The sequence below is a fragment of the Phocoena sinus genome, chromosome X (assembly GCF_008692025.1).
Source record: "Phocoena sinus isolate mPhoSin1 chromosome X, mPhoSin1.pri, whole genome shotgun sequence".
Taxonomy (NCBI): domain Eukaryota; kingdom Metazoa; phylum Chordata; class Mammalia; order Artiodactyla; family Phocoenidae; genus Phocoena; species Phocoena sinus.
This window is the reverse complement of record NC_045784.1, coordinates 90,752,460-90,767,205: the sequence shown is the minus strand read 5'-3', so window position 1 is coordinate 90,767,205 and position 14,746 is coordinate 90,752,460. Positions and strand designations below refer to the sequence as shown.

At 45.4% G+C, this 14,746-nt stretch overlaps 1 protein-coding gene across 3 annotated transcripts in view; it reads left to right on the top strand.

Annotated features, from left to right (window-relative positions):
* Nucleotides 1–9,027: 9,027 nt before the first annotated feature.
* Nucleotides 9,028–14,746, top strand: part of LOC116747315 — a 38,832-nt gene continuing 33,113 nt past the window's right edge. For 2 of the 3 annotated variants that reach the window (XR_004347986.1, XR_004347985.1), the window contains exons 1-2: nt 9,028–9,432; nt 14,332–14,418. Coding sequence is in view for 1 of the 3 variants with exons in the window: in XM_032619165.1 (XP_032475056.1) it covers nt 9,149–9,432; nt 9,630–9,736; nt 14,332–14,418 (478 nt within the window). In the remaining 2 variants the exon portion in view is untranslated. Of the gene's footprint in view, nt 9,433–9,629; nt 9,737–14,331; nt 14,419–14,746 lie in introns of all 3 variants that reach the window. The other variant, XM_032619165.1, reaches the window with a different exon arrangement.

The window sequence follows — 14,746 nt, the reverse complement described above, 5'->3', positions numbered from 1 at the left end:
CACTTAGTATGCCTGAGTGTGAGTAGGAGAAGAGGAGAAACCCCAGAGAATTCCCTGGCGGTCCAGTGGTTAGGACTCGGCAGTGGCCGGGGGCCCGTGTTCCATCCCGGGTCAGGAAACTAAGATCCCAGCAAGCTGTGCGGCACGGCCATTAAAAAAAAAATAATAGGGAGAAACCCCATACCAAATCAATGGTGACAGGAGGGAGAGACAGAAGAGGGAGAGTGCAGATGTGCAGAAAATAGAGAGGCCAAGGAATCGGAGGGCTCAGTGAGATAAAAGAGCACCTGTAGAGACAGTAGAAGAATGAGAGAGCAGCATGTCTTGGGGCTTGCGGTCTAACACTGGGATATTTTCATTTTAGATGTGAGAGGTAGAGGAGTTTAGGGTGAAGAATAAACCAGAGTGTGTCTGTGAGAGAGTTTGGCTAGTATGTTGTACAGATGTTCACTGGAATTGAGAACGTCCAATTATTGAGTGATTGATGTGGAAGTTGGAGTCATCTGGACGGTGGTAGTTTGGGGCAGAGAGCGGTGGATGGCTAGGGTCAGTGGATGATAGCGTGAGGGAGTTACAGAAGGTGGCGTAGCAGGATAGCTTAAACCTCAAGGATAAATGTTATGACTGTAGGGACTGATAGATACGTTAACAATGAGAGCTGGAGATTTTAACCCACCACTCTCAGAACGTGAAATCCAAGCAAACAGAAATAAGCAGTGATATCAAAGGCCTAAACACAATAATAAATTTGAGCTATTACATAATATAAAACTTTATACCCAACAAACAGAGAACATAAATTCTTTTGAGCATATTGACCGTTTACAGAAATAGACCTTAAGAAGAAAAAGGAAGCCTCAATAAACTGCAAAGGATCACTAGTGTGAAATCTAGGCTCTCTGATCATAATGCTTAACGCAGAGGTTAATAACACAGAGATAGCTTTAAAACACCCAAATGTTTGGAAACAAAATAGCATACTACTAACTAATCCTTGGATTGAAGGAAATCAAGAAATATTTAGAACTGAATAACGGGAATATTCAGTATCCCTCAAAGTTTAAGATATATTTACCCTAGACCCAGTAATACTACCACTAGGCGCTTCGCCTAGAGAACCCCATGCCCATGCAAACCAGATGACAAGGCCAAGGATGCCCAGGGCTGCATTGTTTGTGATAGTCCAAAAGTGGACACAACCCAAGTTCAGAAACTAGTTGGGTAGGTATATGAAGTGATATGTCCATCAGTGGAATGTCATACAGCAAAGGAAATGAACAAACTTGGCTACATCCAAGTTGGATGAATCTTATGAATCAAGATAGCAAGCCAAAAAAAAATAGAAAAGAACAGACACACACAAGAATATATTCTATAGGAGGCCATTTTTACAAAGCACAGAAACAGGCATGCATAAATAAATTACGAGAGCCTACAAAGTACCTGGGTGCATGAGGGAAAAGCACGAGAGACTTTTGCACGGTGGGGGGTGATCATGTTTGGTTTAACTCCAGTAGTAGTTATAATTTCCAAAAGTGTTTTCTTGAATAATACCACAGAACTGGTACAATCAGGAGGGTGGAACGTGAGGAAGCCATTGGGCCACTCTGTTTCTGCTGAGAGCATCACAAATTTTGGCTTTGAGGCCACATTGCCTCCTTCCTCCATCTATACAAAATTGATGTCCCATGCCTTGCCTTTTGATACCCACAAAACTAGGAACTGTACCCTGGGACCTCTACTGTTACTGCGGCAGGAGATGCGAAAGTTTCTGAGCCCATGCTCACTAAGAGAAACCAGAAACCACAGAAGAAGCAGCATAGACTCCACCTGCCTGCTTCTACCAACTCTCATGGGGGTTTATTATCTGCTTGGCAGAGGCTAAGTTATGTGTGCAATCCAGACCTTAAGGGCGGGAGTTCAGGAAATGCAGACTTGGCTTGCAACGTCGATCAAGCCTTACCTGCTGTGATTGGGATTGTAACGGAGTCAAGTGAGCTAATCTACGATATTTGCCACAGGATATAAAACTGGAAGTGGGGAAGCCAATTAGGAGGCTATTGGAGTGGTCCACCTGAGAGACGATGGGGACTTGGACCAGAGTGACAGAAGCAAGGGTGTTAGAAAGTGGTTGGATTTATATTTTACTCAGAATATAGGACTTGTCTATAAATTATGGCAGGGTTGAGGGAAAGACATAAAAGTGTGAAGATTAATACTTCCTTTCACTCCTGGCCCAGACATCCAGTTTTCTTTGCAAACCCTCAAGCCTGGTTCAGGAGCCCCTCTTATGTATATCACTGCACCATGTGTTTTGGAATTCCTTGGCTCATCATCTATATTTCTACTAAAGAGTCGTTTCCCTAGGGGCAGACCGTGTGTGTGGCCCTGCATGGCACAGGACCTGGCATATGGTGCTTTCTCAATAAATACTGTTATCATGAGGAATGGAGGAATACCGCATCACCTTGAGTTCACCAGCTCAGTGACCAGGGGAATTTTTCTGTATTAAAGGGCCCTATGACTCCTTGCTTGTTTCCACTGTTGCCAGATGGGGCTACATCTTCCAGTGTGCATGGTGAACACATTTGGGTAGTCAGAAACTGGAATGCAACCCCAAGGGAGGGGCAGGGGACTGAGGCTTACTCAAGTCAACACACATTATGTTCCGCTAAATTTCCCCTTTGCTCTCCATGGGAGTGATTGCCCTAAGCACACTTATCCCTCATTATAGTAAATCAGAAACACAAAAACATTCTGCATTTTGCCCTGTGCTCCATTGTGAACAAGGCTGTATCCACATGAATATCTGAGACAAAGCTGCTGACAGAAAGGTATAAATGCTGAAGCTGCTCTAGGAGGTACTTGAGAGTTTTAACTGAAAAGTAAAGGGGAAACATTAGTTAGTTTGAAATGGACTAAGAGCTTTGAACAAAGTTATAGTTGAAACCACTTACATTCTGTGATGACAACGGAACACAAAGTCCAGCCATTAGAAGTGATAAGGTAAGGGGATAAGGTGGTTCCATGTCACTCAGGGGTTTGACACTCCTACTGGGCGAGCCATAATCTGCTTCAGGTCTCCCAAAGAAAATCTATGATGAACAATCAGTTGCTTCATACCTTGCCACTTGTAAATTAAGAGGGTAAAGTAGTACTTCTAAAGTGAATTTATTGTGATTCATTGAGCTTAGTAATTTGTATATTCCTTGGGGTTCTAAAGGCTTCCTTGAGCCTGTGTGGGAAAGGGCCTTTTCTCATCTCCAGGACTCCAGGAGCTTCTAGCTGGGGCAGACACATTTGGGACATATCTTAGGCACTGGCTCCCCCTGGAGTGCAAGGCTTGGAGAACCCTTGTAGACACCTCCCCCTGCCCCTAGTCAGGGTCACACAGCTCATCTCAGGAGCTATGGATAATAAGGCCAGGCTGCTGCCATGACCCATGTTTCTTCTTCTAGTCAGCTTCAGTGATCCATATTTTTCCTTCTCGTTCGTCGTCTTAAGTGGCCAGAAAATAAATGGCCACGTAACTCTAGAAGAAGAAGAGTTTCCATGTTTTGAACACTGATTGTATGATTGGCCATAATAATTTAGGTGCTGTCCATGAATTAACTCATTGTAGCCTCTAAAGAAGTCCTATTATTATCTTACTCTAGAGAAGAAGAAAGTGAGGCATAGAGAAGCTATGTAAGTTGCTTAAGATTCCACGGCTAGTGAGTGACACAGGTGAAATTCAAGCCCAGGCAGTCTGGCTTCAGAGTCTAAGCTCTGACTTCTATGATATCATCTCCCCTCCTGGCTGGAAAATGGGAAGAATAATACCTACCTTACAGAGCTGAAGTGAGGATTGAATTATTATTATTAGTCCTCTGGAGGAGGTTGGCCATTTTCTGATCAGTGGGATGGGGTAGAGAGTACATTTTGTCAATTAAGATCCACACATAATCCTCAAGGTGAAATAAGCATTTCCATTTATTTTTAATAAATTCAAAGTGAAGTTGTGTATAAGCAAGGTGCCATAACAATGCATTTCAGTGGAAAGAAGCTCTCTTCATATGTTTGCATTAAATGGAACACAAGAAGGGTCACTCTGACTTCATTTCCATAGCTGACTCCTAAATAGGATCTGCAGGTCCACAGAGAAGCTTTTCCAGACCTAATAGCTCCTGGAATAGGTTTATGCACTTGAAATTCTTCCTTAGCCCAGTCAAGGTGACACATAAGGTTAACCTTCATAATTCCTATGGAGAATACTCACCCCTGTCATAGCCCATGAGATGACATACTTATAGGGTGACGACCTTCCATGTATGACTAAGACAATTTGAACAGCTCCTAGGTGTCAGGGTGCTCTAAGAAATAGATTTGGTAGCAAATGTATTTTATTAATGAAGGATGAAATGGATAACGCTTATAAAATAGTCTTTCATGGTAAGTCTGAGAAAAAGGTATTCTAAAGACCAGCGTCCAGAGGCCCATCCCCTTGTCTTTATTTCTTCTGCTCCTGCCCAAGGTCAAGATTCATTATCTCTAACTTGGATCCTTAACATAGCCTTCATTCTTTCTGATGTTCTGTACCCTCATTATGATGCGTCTAGCAGTGAATTTCTGTTTTCTATCCTGATGAGAATTCAATGAGCTTCTAGTATCTGTGGATTGGTGCATTTCATCTGCTCGGGAAAATGTTTGGCCATCATCTTCTTTCCCATTTCTCACTCCTGTCCTTCTAGGATTTAAATTAAATGTATATTAGACTTCTTCACTCTATTCATTGTGTCTCTTATCCTACATTTCTCTTCATAAAATTCACTTCTCCAGGCAGAATTCTGCATGATTTCTTTTGATCTATCTTCTAATTCAATAATTCTCTCTTAGGTTTATTTCTCTTCATTGCATCTATCATCATCTAATGATTATGTTTAGCATTGTGTTGAACGCATCCATTGTACCCTCAATCGTTATATATTTTTAGTCCTAGATGTCCTATTTGATACTTTTTCATATTGGCTATGCCACATTTTAGGGTTTTCTGTTCCCTGAGAATATTTTAAAGCTTATTTCTTAATTTTTTGAACTATACTAGGCCATAGTGATTATAGTCTGTGTCTCATAATTCTGATATCTGAAATATTTGTGAATTTGTTTTCATTGTCTAGTTTTTCTTTGGGAGGTCAGTTACAATGTATTTTTTTTGCTTATGTGTCCACTTCTCCTTGACTATGTGCCAATATATTATTGAAAAATTATTTATCAGACTGATTTCAGGCATGGGAAGACAACCTTCCTGCAGAGAGCATTTTCACCTGCTTCTGCTAAATGCCTGGGGTCACTACCTGTCCAAGACCACTTTAATCCAAGTTCAGGGCTTGAAGTTCCTCAGATCACTCTGGTGATGGATACCTAGACTGCAAGTCCATGCCAGGGCTTGTTCCTTCTGGTTCACCATTATCCCAAAGGGGTAGCCACTTCTTTTCAGCTTAGAGTGGCTGAAGGCCTTATCAGATCTACTCAATGGGGGTGAGGACTTCAACTTTTGGTCTCTTTTCCCATCAGGCCGCCCAAACCACAGCTCAGTGTCACAATTCTTTCTTCTGGATCCAGCTAATGCCCTCAGGCAAAAGTGGCTTTGAGTGCTGGGCTTTCCTATTTGGTTTCTGCTTTCTTCTAGATTTTGGCCTCAGAGTTTCTTAGCGCTTAATGAAGATAATTTCTTTTCACATTTCACCCAGTATTTGTTAGTTGTCCTCATTGCGATGGTGAGTGCAAATGACTTAGCCTGCCATTACTCGGAGCAGAAGTGCGCACCACCCTCCTAACTTCTCTCCTTGTCCCCAGTCTCTCTTTCTTCCAGTTCCTCCTCCAGAAAGTAACTGAAAGTTTCTTCCTGATGGTGTAATTTTCCTGCACAAAGCCTCCAAAAGCTTACTGTTGAATGTAAGAGAGAAATCAAATTCCTTAGTTTAGACAATCAGATCTAAAACTCTCTTTCTGAGAAACTACTGTATAGCACAGGGAAGTCTACTCAGTACTCTGTGGTGACCTAAATTCAAAGGAAATCTAAAAAGGATGTGATATGTGCATACATATAACCGATTCATGTTGCTGTAAAGCAGAAACTAAGACAACATTGTAAAGCAACTATACTTCAATAAAAATTAACTTAAAAAAAGAAGATATGGAAATGAAAAATGGAGTATGTGGAATAGGTTATGGAGAGAAAGGTTGTAGATGAAAAGTTCTCTGCCAGTCAATCAGAAGACTTTGAACTTTTTAAAGTAAGAAAATGATGTGATCTTTTTTGGGTTTACACATGGCACTTTGTGGGCAGTATGGAAATTGGGTAGGTGTCCTAAAGAGAATGTTTGCATTCCCCCCAAATCTATTTGTTGAAATCCTAATCCCCAAGATAACGGTATTAGAAGGTGGGGTCTCTGGGAGGTGCCAAGTTCAAAAGGGTGGAACCCTCCTGAATGAGATTAGTGCTTTATTTAAGAGGGTCCAGAGAGATACTTTGCCCCTTCCACCGTATGAGGAGATCGTGAAAGTTGCCATCTGTGATCCAGGAAGTGGCCTTCACCAGACACCAAATCTGCTGGTGCCTTGATCTTGGACTAACCAGCGTCTCAGACTGTGAAAAATAAATGTTTGAAGTAAAAAAAAAAAAATACAGTAAAACTCTCCCTCTTAGCTTCCGTTATTCACCAAGGAGGTATTTTCTGTGCACTGAATGCGTGGCCCTCATTAGGCCAGGTGCCACCTATTCTTTTGCTTCTTACCTATTTGGCCTCTTGCCTTACCTCCCAATCCACCTCATACTCTAGGCAAACTGGAATATTCACAGTCATGTGTCAGAGCTGGGTCAGAACACAGATGGGCTAACTCCTAGGTCAGTGACCTGTCCTCTACACCCTGATCCCATATTCATGTTTAATTCCATTCAATGTGGATATTTATGTAAATTCTAAAAATAAACCTGACAAAAACTCAACAACTACAAATTGTACTAGCTTTTTCATATTCCTTGCTGCCTTTGGGGCTCTTTGTCATGTGAGTGTGTGACGTAAGCTTTGGAAATAAATTCATTTTTGCCATCAAGTTTTTGGCCATCTCCATAGTCACAAGGATGCCTAGGGAAAAAAAAAAAACTTGAGGCTTGCTTTTCCTCTCAGTTGAGACACTGATTGCAGAATTTGATTCCAGGAATAGGAATAACCTGCTTCCAAACAAAACAATTCCCACATGCCAGTGGCTGCCTGAGATAACAGTCAAAGCTGACTTTCACTGGAAAAACACACTTTTCTGGAAGTTGGACAACCTGGAGATAGGGTTCTAGTTTTGCATTTTGCCACTGTGTAACCTTGGGCCCATCCACCCTCCTCTAGGCTTCAGTCCCCACCCCTCCCCGCCCATATACAATTCAGATGCTTGGACAAACGGATCTGAAATGGCCTTTTCATTTTTGACAAGCAAGTATTGTCTCTACGAGGATGCCTTAGTGACCAGAGACAAGGGGTGCAGGATTAAGAGCAGTAGGGCTGGCTCACCTGACCCACTGCTGTTGTGATAGTTAGTTATAGAGAGATCCCCCACATAAGTAAGTGGGTTAGTTCCATGCGGATCCGGCACACAAGTGAGAAGAAAGCACTTACTGCAATAGAAGGAAAAAGAGGGGGAAAGGAGAGGGGAAACGAAGGTGTGAAGATGCTCTGCTGGTGAAGAGAAGGAAGGAAAATGAGAGACATTTTAAAAATGTGTGATTCTAAAATGTAAAAAAAAAAAACCAAAGAAAAAGAAAGGGGGTGCTGGAGAAGGGGTCAAGGTGGGGTAAAGAGTTAAATTTTTAGCTGTACAAAACACTCAGCCACCCCAGGAAGTTCCATGCAACTAATGCTTTGCAACATGCTGGGCACAAGCAGTCCCAACTCTTTTCACCAAATACTGAAGGAAAGGCGAAGGGGGAGAATGTTTGTTTGAATATTCTAGTTGACCAAGAGTGAACCTGAAATCCATTTTGATTTCAACACTTTTACATGGCATGCCTCACGAGGTCCAGCGCTGGTGAATATGACTGAGGTTTATCTGCTCATTGCCCATCTGGCTTATGTGCTCTGAAGAAGCCTCTTTCTGACCTTGCTTCATCAAGTTACCTGAGATGGGAAGGACGGAGGGTAGTGAATGAGTGGAAGCATTTCCTCTTTCTCTGAGATATTTCTATTCTACGTGGCAATGTTCAGGGTAGCGGAAAGAATAGAAAACCTGTAGAAAAAATTTAAGACTTTTTTCACCTCCATGCTGGGGCAGAATGCTGGAGCGTTAGAGTGGCCTGCTCTCCAGGGACTCACTGCCTTGAAGATCCGATACACTGACCGTTGCCTTCTTTTCCCCTTCAATGCTGTCAGCCAAGAACCCTCACTTCAACTGTGCATCCCTTAGCTATGGGAGGGGCGCTCCTGGAGCCCAATTTCTGTCCTGATGATGGGCCAGGGCCGTGTCACAAAACGCACTGGTTGCATCTCCTCTATGCCTTCCAGAGGACAGGCACTCTGATTCACTGGAGGCCCGAGGGTCTGGGAATGACCACCAGTCAACTATGTCCTGATTCCTCAAAGGTGTTCAGTACTTTCAAACTGCAGATAGAGCCTGGGTGGTCAAATTACTTCTTTCACCACAAAAAGCAAACTCGTGGTCATACGCTGTTTCAAGTGAAAAGCATATTTTGCGTATATGCAGAGGGGAGGCGCAGGGCGGGGTGCCCCACGCCGCCGATCCCCGGCCCAGCTCTCCAGCTGTGAAGGAGCTGGAGCTGCGCCTGACCGAGGAATGACTGCAGACGCCAGAAGGAGCAGAGGGCTGGGCCGCACACAGTCTGTGCTAGGAGGCGGGACCGCGCGTGTATTTGAAAAGCTCCGGGCGCATGCCGGATTGGCTAAGCTCGCTTGCCATCAGAGTGGGCGGAGACAGTTGTGCGCCGGGCCTCAGGCCCGCCCAGCGGCAGCCGGAAGTGCTTCAGACCCTGCGCTGTTGGCAGCGGCCGGGTGAGTGGTCCGGTTTGTACGTGGAGTGAAGCTGCTGGGCTGCTGCTCTTCTTGCCGCTGCCAGGCTCAGGGCCGCTGGTCGACCCCCACCCTCCGCGCTCCCCTTGGCCTCGATGTTCTCACCTTACGGGCGGCTCTTTGCAGAAGCTCTTCGCCCCTCTCCTCTTGGTTATCCCGCGCCCCCCCCTCGTCTTTCTCCCGGTCCGCAGCGGTCTCCAGGATTCTTGGACGGTCGGAGCTATGGCGTCCCGACATGCGGCGGGCCGCTGTTTGCCTACTGCTCATCAGGACCTGGCCCTTGGAGGGCGACGACCCCCATCCCAGCTGGAAATTCCACTTTGGCTTCCAGCCTCTCCTCGCCTGATGTTCCTGACGTCGTTCTGGACTTCTTTGATTGGTAAGCGGGGTCGCCAGGCTGCCATGAGCTGGGAGGGCGGTGGGTGAGTGTGCGACCTCTTAGAAGGAGGCGGCTGGAGCAGACGTGGGCCTGGGCTTTTGAACGGCTGCCCACGCGCGCTGCCTGCTGGCCAGTCCCTAGAGGAGTTGGTGGTGGGGCTGGGCACGTCCAGCTGCGATGGAGCCCCCTTGTTTCAGGCCCTGTGTTGCCGCGGTACCTAATAGCGCTGAAATGGCGGGGGTCGGGGAGCTACCGCGCCAGGGTCCACCCCTCCATCTCCAGGGACTGAGTTCTCCTCAGCCAGGTATACTGACCCCTGTGTGTGAGTGCGCGGGGCGGGGGTGATGGTGCGGTGAGGGCCAAAGTTACTATTCCGCCTTGCTGACTTGACGGCTGTTGAAACTGGGAGGGCCTCGAGCGGCCTAATCCCAGATTCCGCTGCCCACTCTGCTCTGCCAGATAGGGTCCTCTAGCAACAGCCCTTGTTATTAAATGCACCGGATGCATTCCTGCTTATTATCCCTGAATAGTGTTTCCTTGTCAGCCAGCAGAACGATTCAAACAAGCCAATCACATCCTTGCTTAGGCACCAGGGGGTACCTCACCCTCTTAGTACTGCAAAGCCCGCTTCCCACAGACCCTTCTGGTTCACGCTGTTCCAGAATGCAACCCCCCCATGTCCTGCATGGCCTGCGATGTCCTCCTCTCCTGGGCTCCCCAGGAGGTGGGTCAGTGGGTCTCCGAACCTGTCCCCATAACCACCCAGAAGGTCTGGACCACTCATGATTAGATGGAGATAAAACCCACAGCTGTAAATTTGCACTGCTAGAAATCCAAAATATTCTGACGGAATTTGTACAGAGAGAAAAGACAAAATAATGATAATAATAATTCCATGCAGCGCAAGTGGCAGCACCATAGCAGAAGATGGCTTCAGTCCACCCACCTCTGGCTTGGGGGCCCAGCAATCTTCTGCTGTGCCACTCTATTGCGTATGCCTCTGTTGCAGTAGAAATCCTGATCATCCTAATGATAGGGAAAAGCAGCCATGGCACTTTTGTGACGCAGTGATGAAATTAAACGCAACTTAAGCCAGAGTCCTTAAAACTTATTAAGCAACCATTGCCATAGGGGAAGCCCCTAACCCTAATGAAACTGATCTGATGCTCTCTGAAGGAGGAAATCTATAAATATGAGCAGATTAGAGAGGACACTGCCCACACACACACACACACACACACACACACACACACTCACACACACAAAGTATATCCAGTGACAAACAAACAAGCTAAAAGAATCAGAGAGAAAGACATCAGAAAACTTGAATACAGAGGGAGGAAACAATTTAAATTGATACAAAGGTCCACAATTTAATCCAGTTGGAAAGGTAGAATTTGCTAAAAGAATTTATAGCCTGGTGAGACCTTTGTCCTTGGCAGACAGCTGTCTTCTCACTGTGTCTTCGTATGGCTTTTTCTTTGTTCAGTGTGGGGAGAGAGAGAGCTCTGTGGCTTCTGTTCCTCTTCTTATAAGGATAACCCCCTATTGGATTAGAGCTCCAAGCTTATGACCTTGTTTAACCTTGAAGGTCATACCTCCAAATATAGTCACATTGGGGGTTAGGGCTTCAACATACCAATTTCAGGGGAACAGAAATCAGTGCATAACATCTTTTTTTTTTCCTTTTGGCTGTGTTGGGTGTTCGTTGCTGCGTGTGGGTTTTCTCTAGTTGCAGTGAATGGGGGCTCCTCTTCGTTGAGGTACACGGGCTTCTCACCGCGGTGGCTTCTCTTGTTGTGGGGCACGGGCTCTAGGTGCGCGGGCTTCAGTAGTACTGGCCCACGGGCTCAGTAGTTGTGGTTCGTGGGCGCTAGAACTCAGGCTCAGTAGTTGTGGTACACAGGCTTTGTTGCTCCACGGCATGTGGCATCTACCTGGACCAGGGCTCGAACCCGTGTCCCCTGCATTGGCAGACAGGTTTTTAACCACTGCACCACCAGGGAAGCCCCATTCCATAACGTTTTTTTTCTTTTTTTAATAACATGTTTATGGGACTTTAATTGCTTTACACTGGTGTGTTACTTTCTGCTTTATAACAAAGTGAATCAGCTATACATATACATATATCCCCATATCTCTTCCCTCTTGTGTCTCCCTCCCTCCCACCCTCCCTATCCCACCCCTCCAGGAGGTCACAAAGCACCAAGCTGATCTCCCTGTGCTCTGCGGCTCCTTCCCAGTAGCTTTCGGTTTTACATTTGGTAGTGTATATAAGTCCATGCCACTGTCTCATTTTGTCCCAGCTTACCCTTCCCCCTCCCCGTGTCCTCAAGTCCATTCTCTGTTAGGTGTGCGTCTTTATTCCCGTCCTGCCACTAGGTTCTTTATGACCATTTTGGGTTTCTTTTGTTTTTGACATCCCATATATATGTGTTAGCATTACGGTATCTGTTTTTCTCTTTCTGACTTACTTCACTCTCTGTGACAGACTCTAGGTCCACCCAGCTGACTAGAAATAAGTCAATTTCGTTTCTTTTTATGGCTGAGTAATATTCCATTGTATATATATGCCACATCTTCTTTATCTATTCATCTGTCGATGGACGCTTAGGTTTCCTCCATGTCCTGGCTATTGTAAATAGAGCTGCAGTGAACATTGTGGTACATGACTCTTTTTGAGTTATGGGTTTCTTAGGGTATATGCCCAGTAGTGGGATTGCTGGGTCGTTTGGTAGTTCTATTTTTAGCTCCTTAAGGAACCTCCATACTGTTCTCCATAGTCGCTGTATCAATTTACATTCCCACCAACAGTGCAGGAGGCTTCCCTTTTCTCCACACCCTCTCCAGCATTTATTGTTTGTAGACTTTTTGATGATGGACATTCTGTCAGTCCCTAACATCGTGATCTATACTTTGGGTATCTGTGAGGCAAGTGTTTCCCAGAGTTCTTTACCTCCAAGGGGACATCATTTAGGCAATGACCCAGGAGTTTATAAAAATGTGAAGATGTGCCCATTTGTTAGCCGGGGCATCGAGTACTAAAATGACTGAAATTTTGTCAATTGTGCTGACTCTTTGGTCCTGTCCTTTATCATAGGCTTCTTGGTTAAGGGATCGAAAGCAGTAATATGGATGATGGTGACCATACCATATGTAGTGTACAATGCCCAATATTGCCCACTCAGTTGATTCCAAGGGGCTCCACAGGTAGCCAAATAGTCTGGGAGAGGGGTGTCTCCTTCTACCACTATCTCATCTGGCAAGGGACTAAGGACAGCTGAGGCCATGCCCTCTTGCAAGAAAGATACGCCAGAAAGCTATCTGGTATCAAGGAGGCCTCAGTAACCATGCTGAGGTTTCGGGGTGCTGGTTCCATGATCTAAGGCATCCTGGGCACCTGGGTACAGAGGGTCACAGGCCCAGGGTCTGTGAGAACGTCTATTTTGAGGATGGCCCGGTATGTGGCTGACAGTTGACACTCTAATGGTTTATAATACAAGGCCAAGAAGGGCAGTTTCTTGCCTAAGTATCCCGTGGGCAACTAAGAGCCATCATGTGTGGTCCAGAGATGCCATGGGGCATGAACAGAGGTTACTAAAGTCTCAACAATGAATGAACCTCCGGAGACACTACTGGGAGTGTCCAGTGATTTAGACTTGGACAGATTCTAGAGTTTTTTGTTGGAAGACACTTTTAGCATTTTGTTAATATACAGTTTTTTAGTAAATTCTGGCTTTCTAATTGGATTAAATTATAAATTGAAACAAAAACAGACATAAAACAAGTTTATATATTGATTGGTTGATGAAAGTGTTGTAACCAGAGGCTTGCAGGAACCTAACCCTGTATTTCCCCTAGGAGCAGTGGTTTAGTAGTCACTGATTCATTGCTTGTGGTGACTTTGTAGGACATATAGTGAACACACACACACATTGCAGGAACTGATGTTCCTTGGTCAACGTGTGAGAGTACATTAGGATGACAGTGATGCTCAGGGCCTGGTTCCCATTCCCATGCCCTCTGGGAAAAAAGAGTCCTGCTGAAGGTCTCAGGTGTGTTGGGTGAGCACATCAGAGAGCTTTGGAAAGCCCAGCTGTCTGCAGGGCTCTGGCTGGCTACTTGGGTATACTCAGCCAAGACACCTCCAGGCTGGAAAAACATGATTAGTGAGAGAAACGCCAGCTCCCAGAATGAATGTCTTTGAGAAGACAGCCTTAAGGCCTAAGAGTGTGAAATGACTTTGTTGGGCGAGGGCCAGAAGGTTCTCTCTCTGTGTCAAGCCATATGCCCAGCCCTAAAAACAGAGGTGTACAAGAGCAAGGTTTTCATGGGTATGACAAGAAAATGCCCAGGTGGGGAAATGTGACTTTGTGCAAGAGGCCGTAGACTTGTTAGCTCAGCTCAGGAGGGCACTGAGGGTGGAAGAATACTTTTCCTGGGGCAATCAGCTGCCCCTGGAAGGACAGCCACGACCTGGAGAGCTGTGTCCATTGCTGATTACAAACTGGGGCTCTTTAGGGGGTTGAGGTATTGCGTTTTTCTGAGGGCTGCGCCCTGCCTGCTTCCTCTCCTCTCCACTTCCCAGAATGCCTGCCCCCGCTCCTGCAGCCCCTCATCCTGCTTGGTTACGTGGACGCAGTCTTTCTGCCCCATCCTCTGGATAAAAGCTGGGGCGGGGGAGGAGGAGTCTGCCTCACTGCGTGCTTCTGGCTGACTCACCATGGGGAGAGAAGAAGGGGGTGGGGGAGAGAATATGTACCCAAATGACTATACATGTCTGCATGTGTGCAGGAGAAGGGAAAGCCCTGGAAAGGTGACAGCTGCGCTATTCTCTGCTGTTTGTCCTCTGGGAAACAATGTGGCCTTTACTGATGACCAGTGATTTCTCTGTTTCAGCAAAAACTATGCAAATGAAAGTGGTTCAGAAGGTTTTGGACAGGATGCTGATGGGATATGGTATCCACCTGACTCCACATATTGGAGGTAAACCGCTTATCGATGTTGAGGGCTTTTTGTTTTTTTTGGTGAAGTATAGTTGATTTACAATGTTGTGTTAATTTCGGGTACACAGCAAAGTGATTCAGATTTTATATATATATATATATATATATATATATATATACACACACATGTATGTATATATCTCCTTTTTCAAATTGTTTTCCATGATGGTTTATCACAGGATATTGAATATAGTTCCCTGTTCTATACAGTAACACCTTGCTGTGTATCCATTGTATATATAACAGTTTGCATGTGCTAGTCCCCAACTTCCAATCCTTCCCTCCCCTACACCACGCCCCCCGCCGCC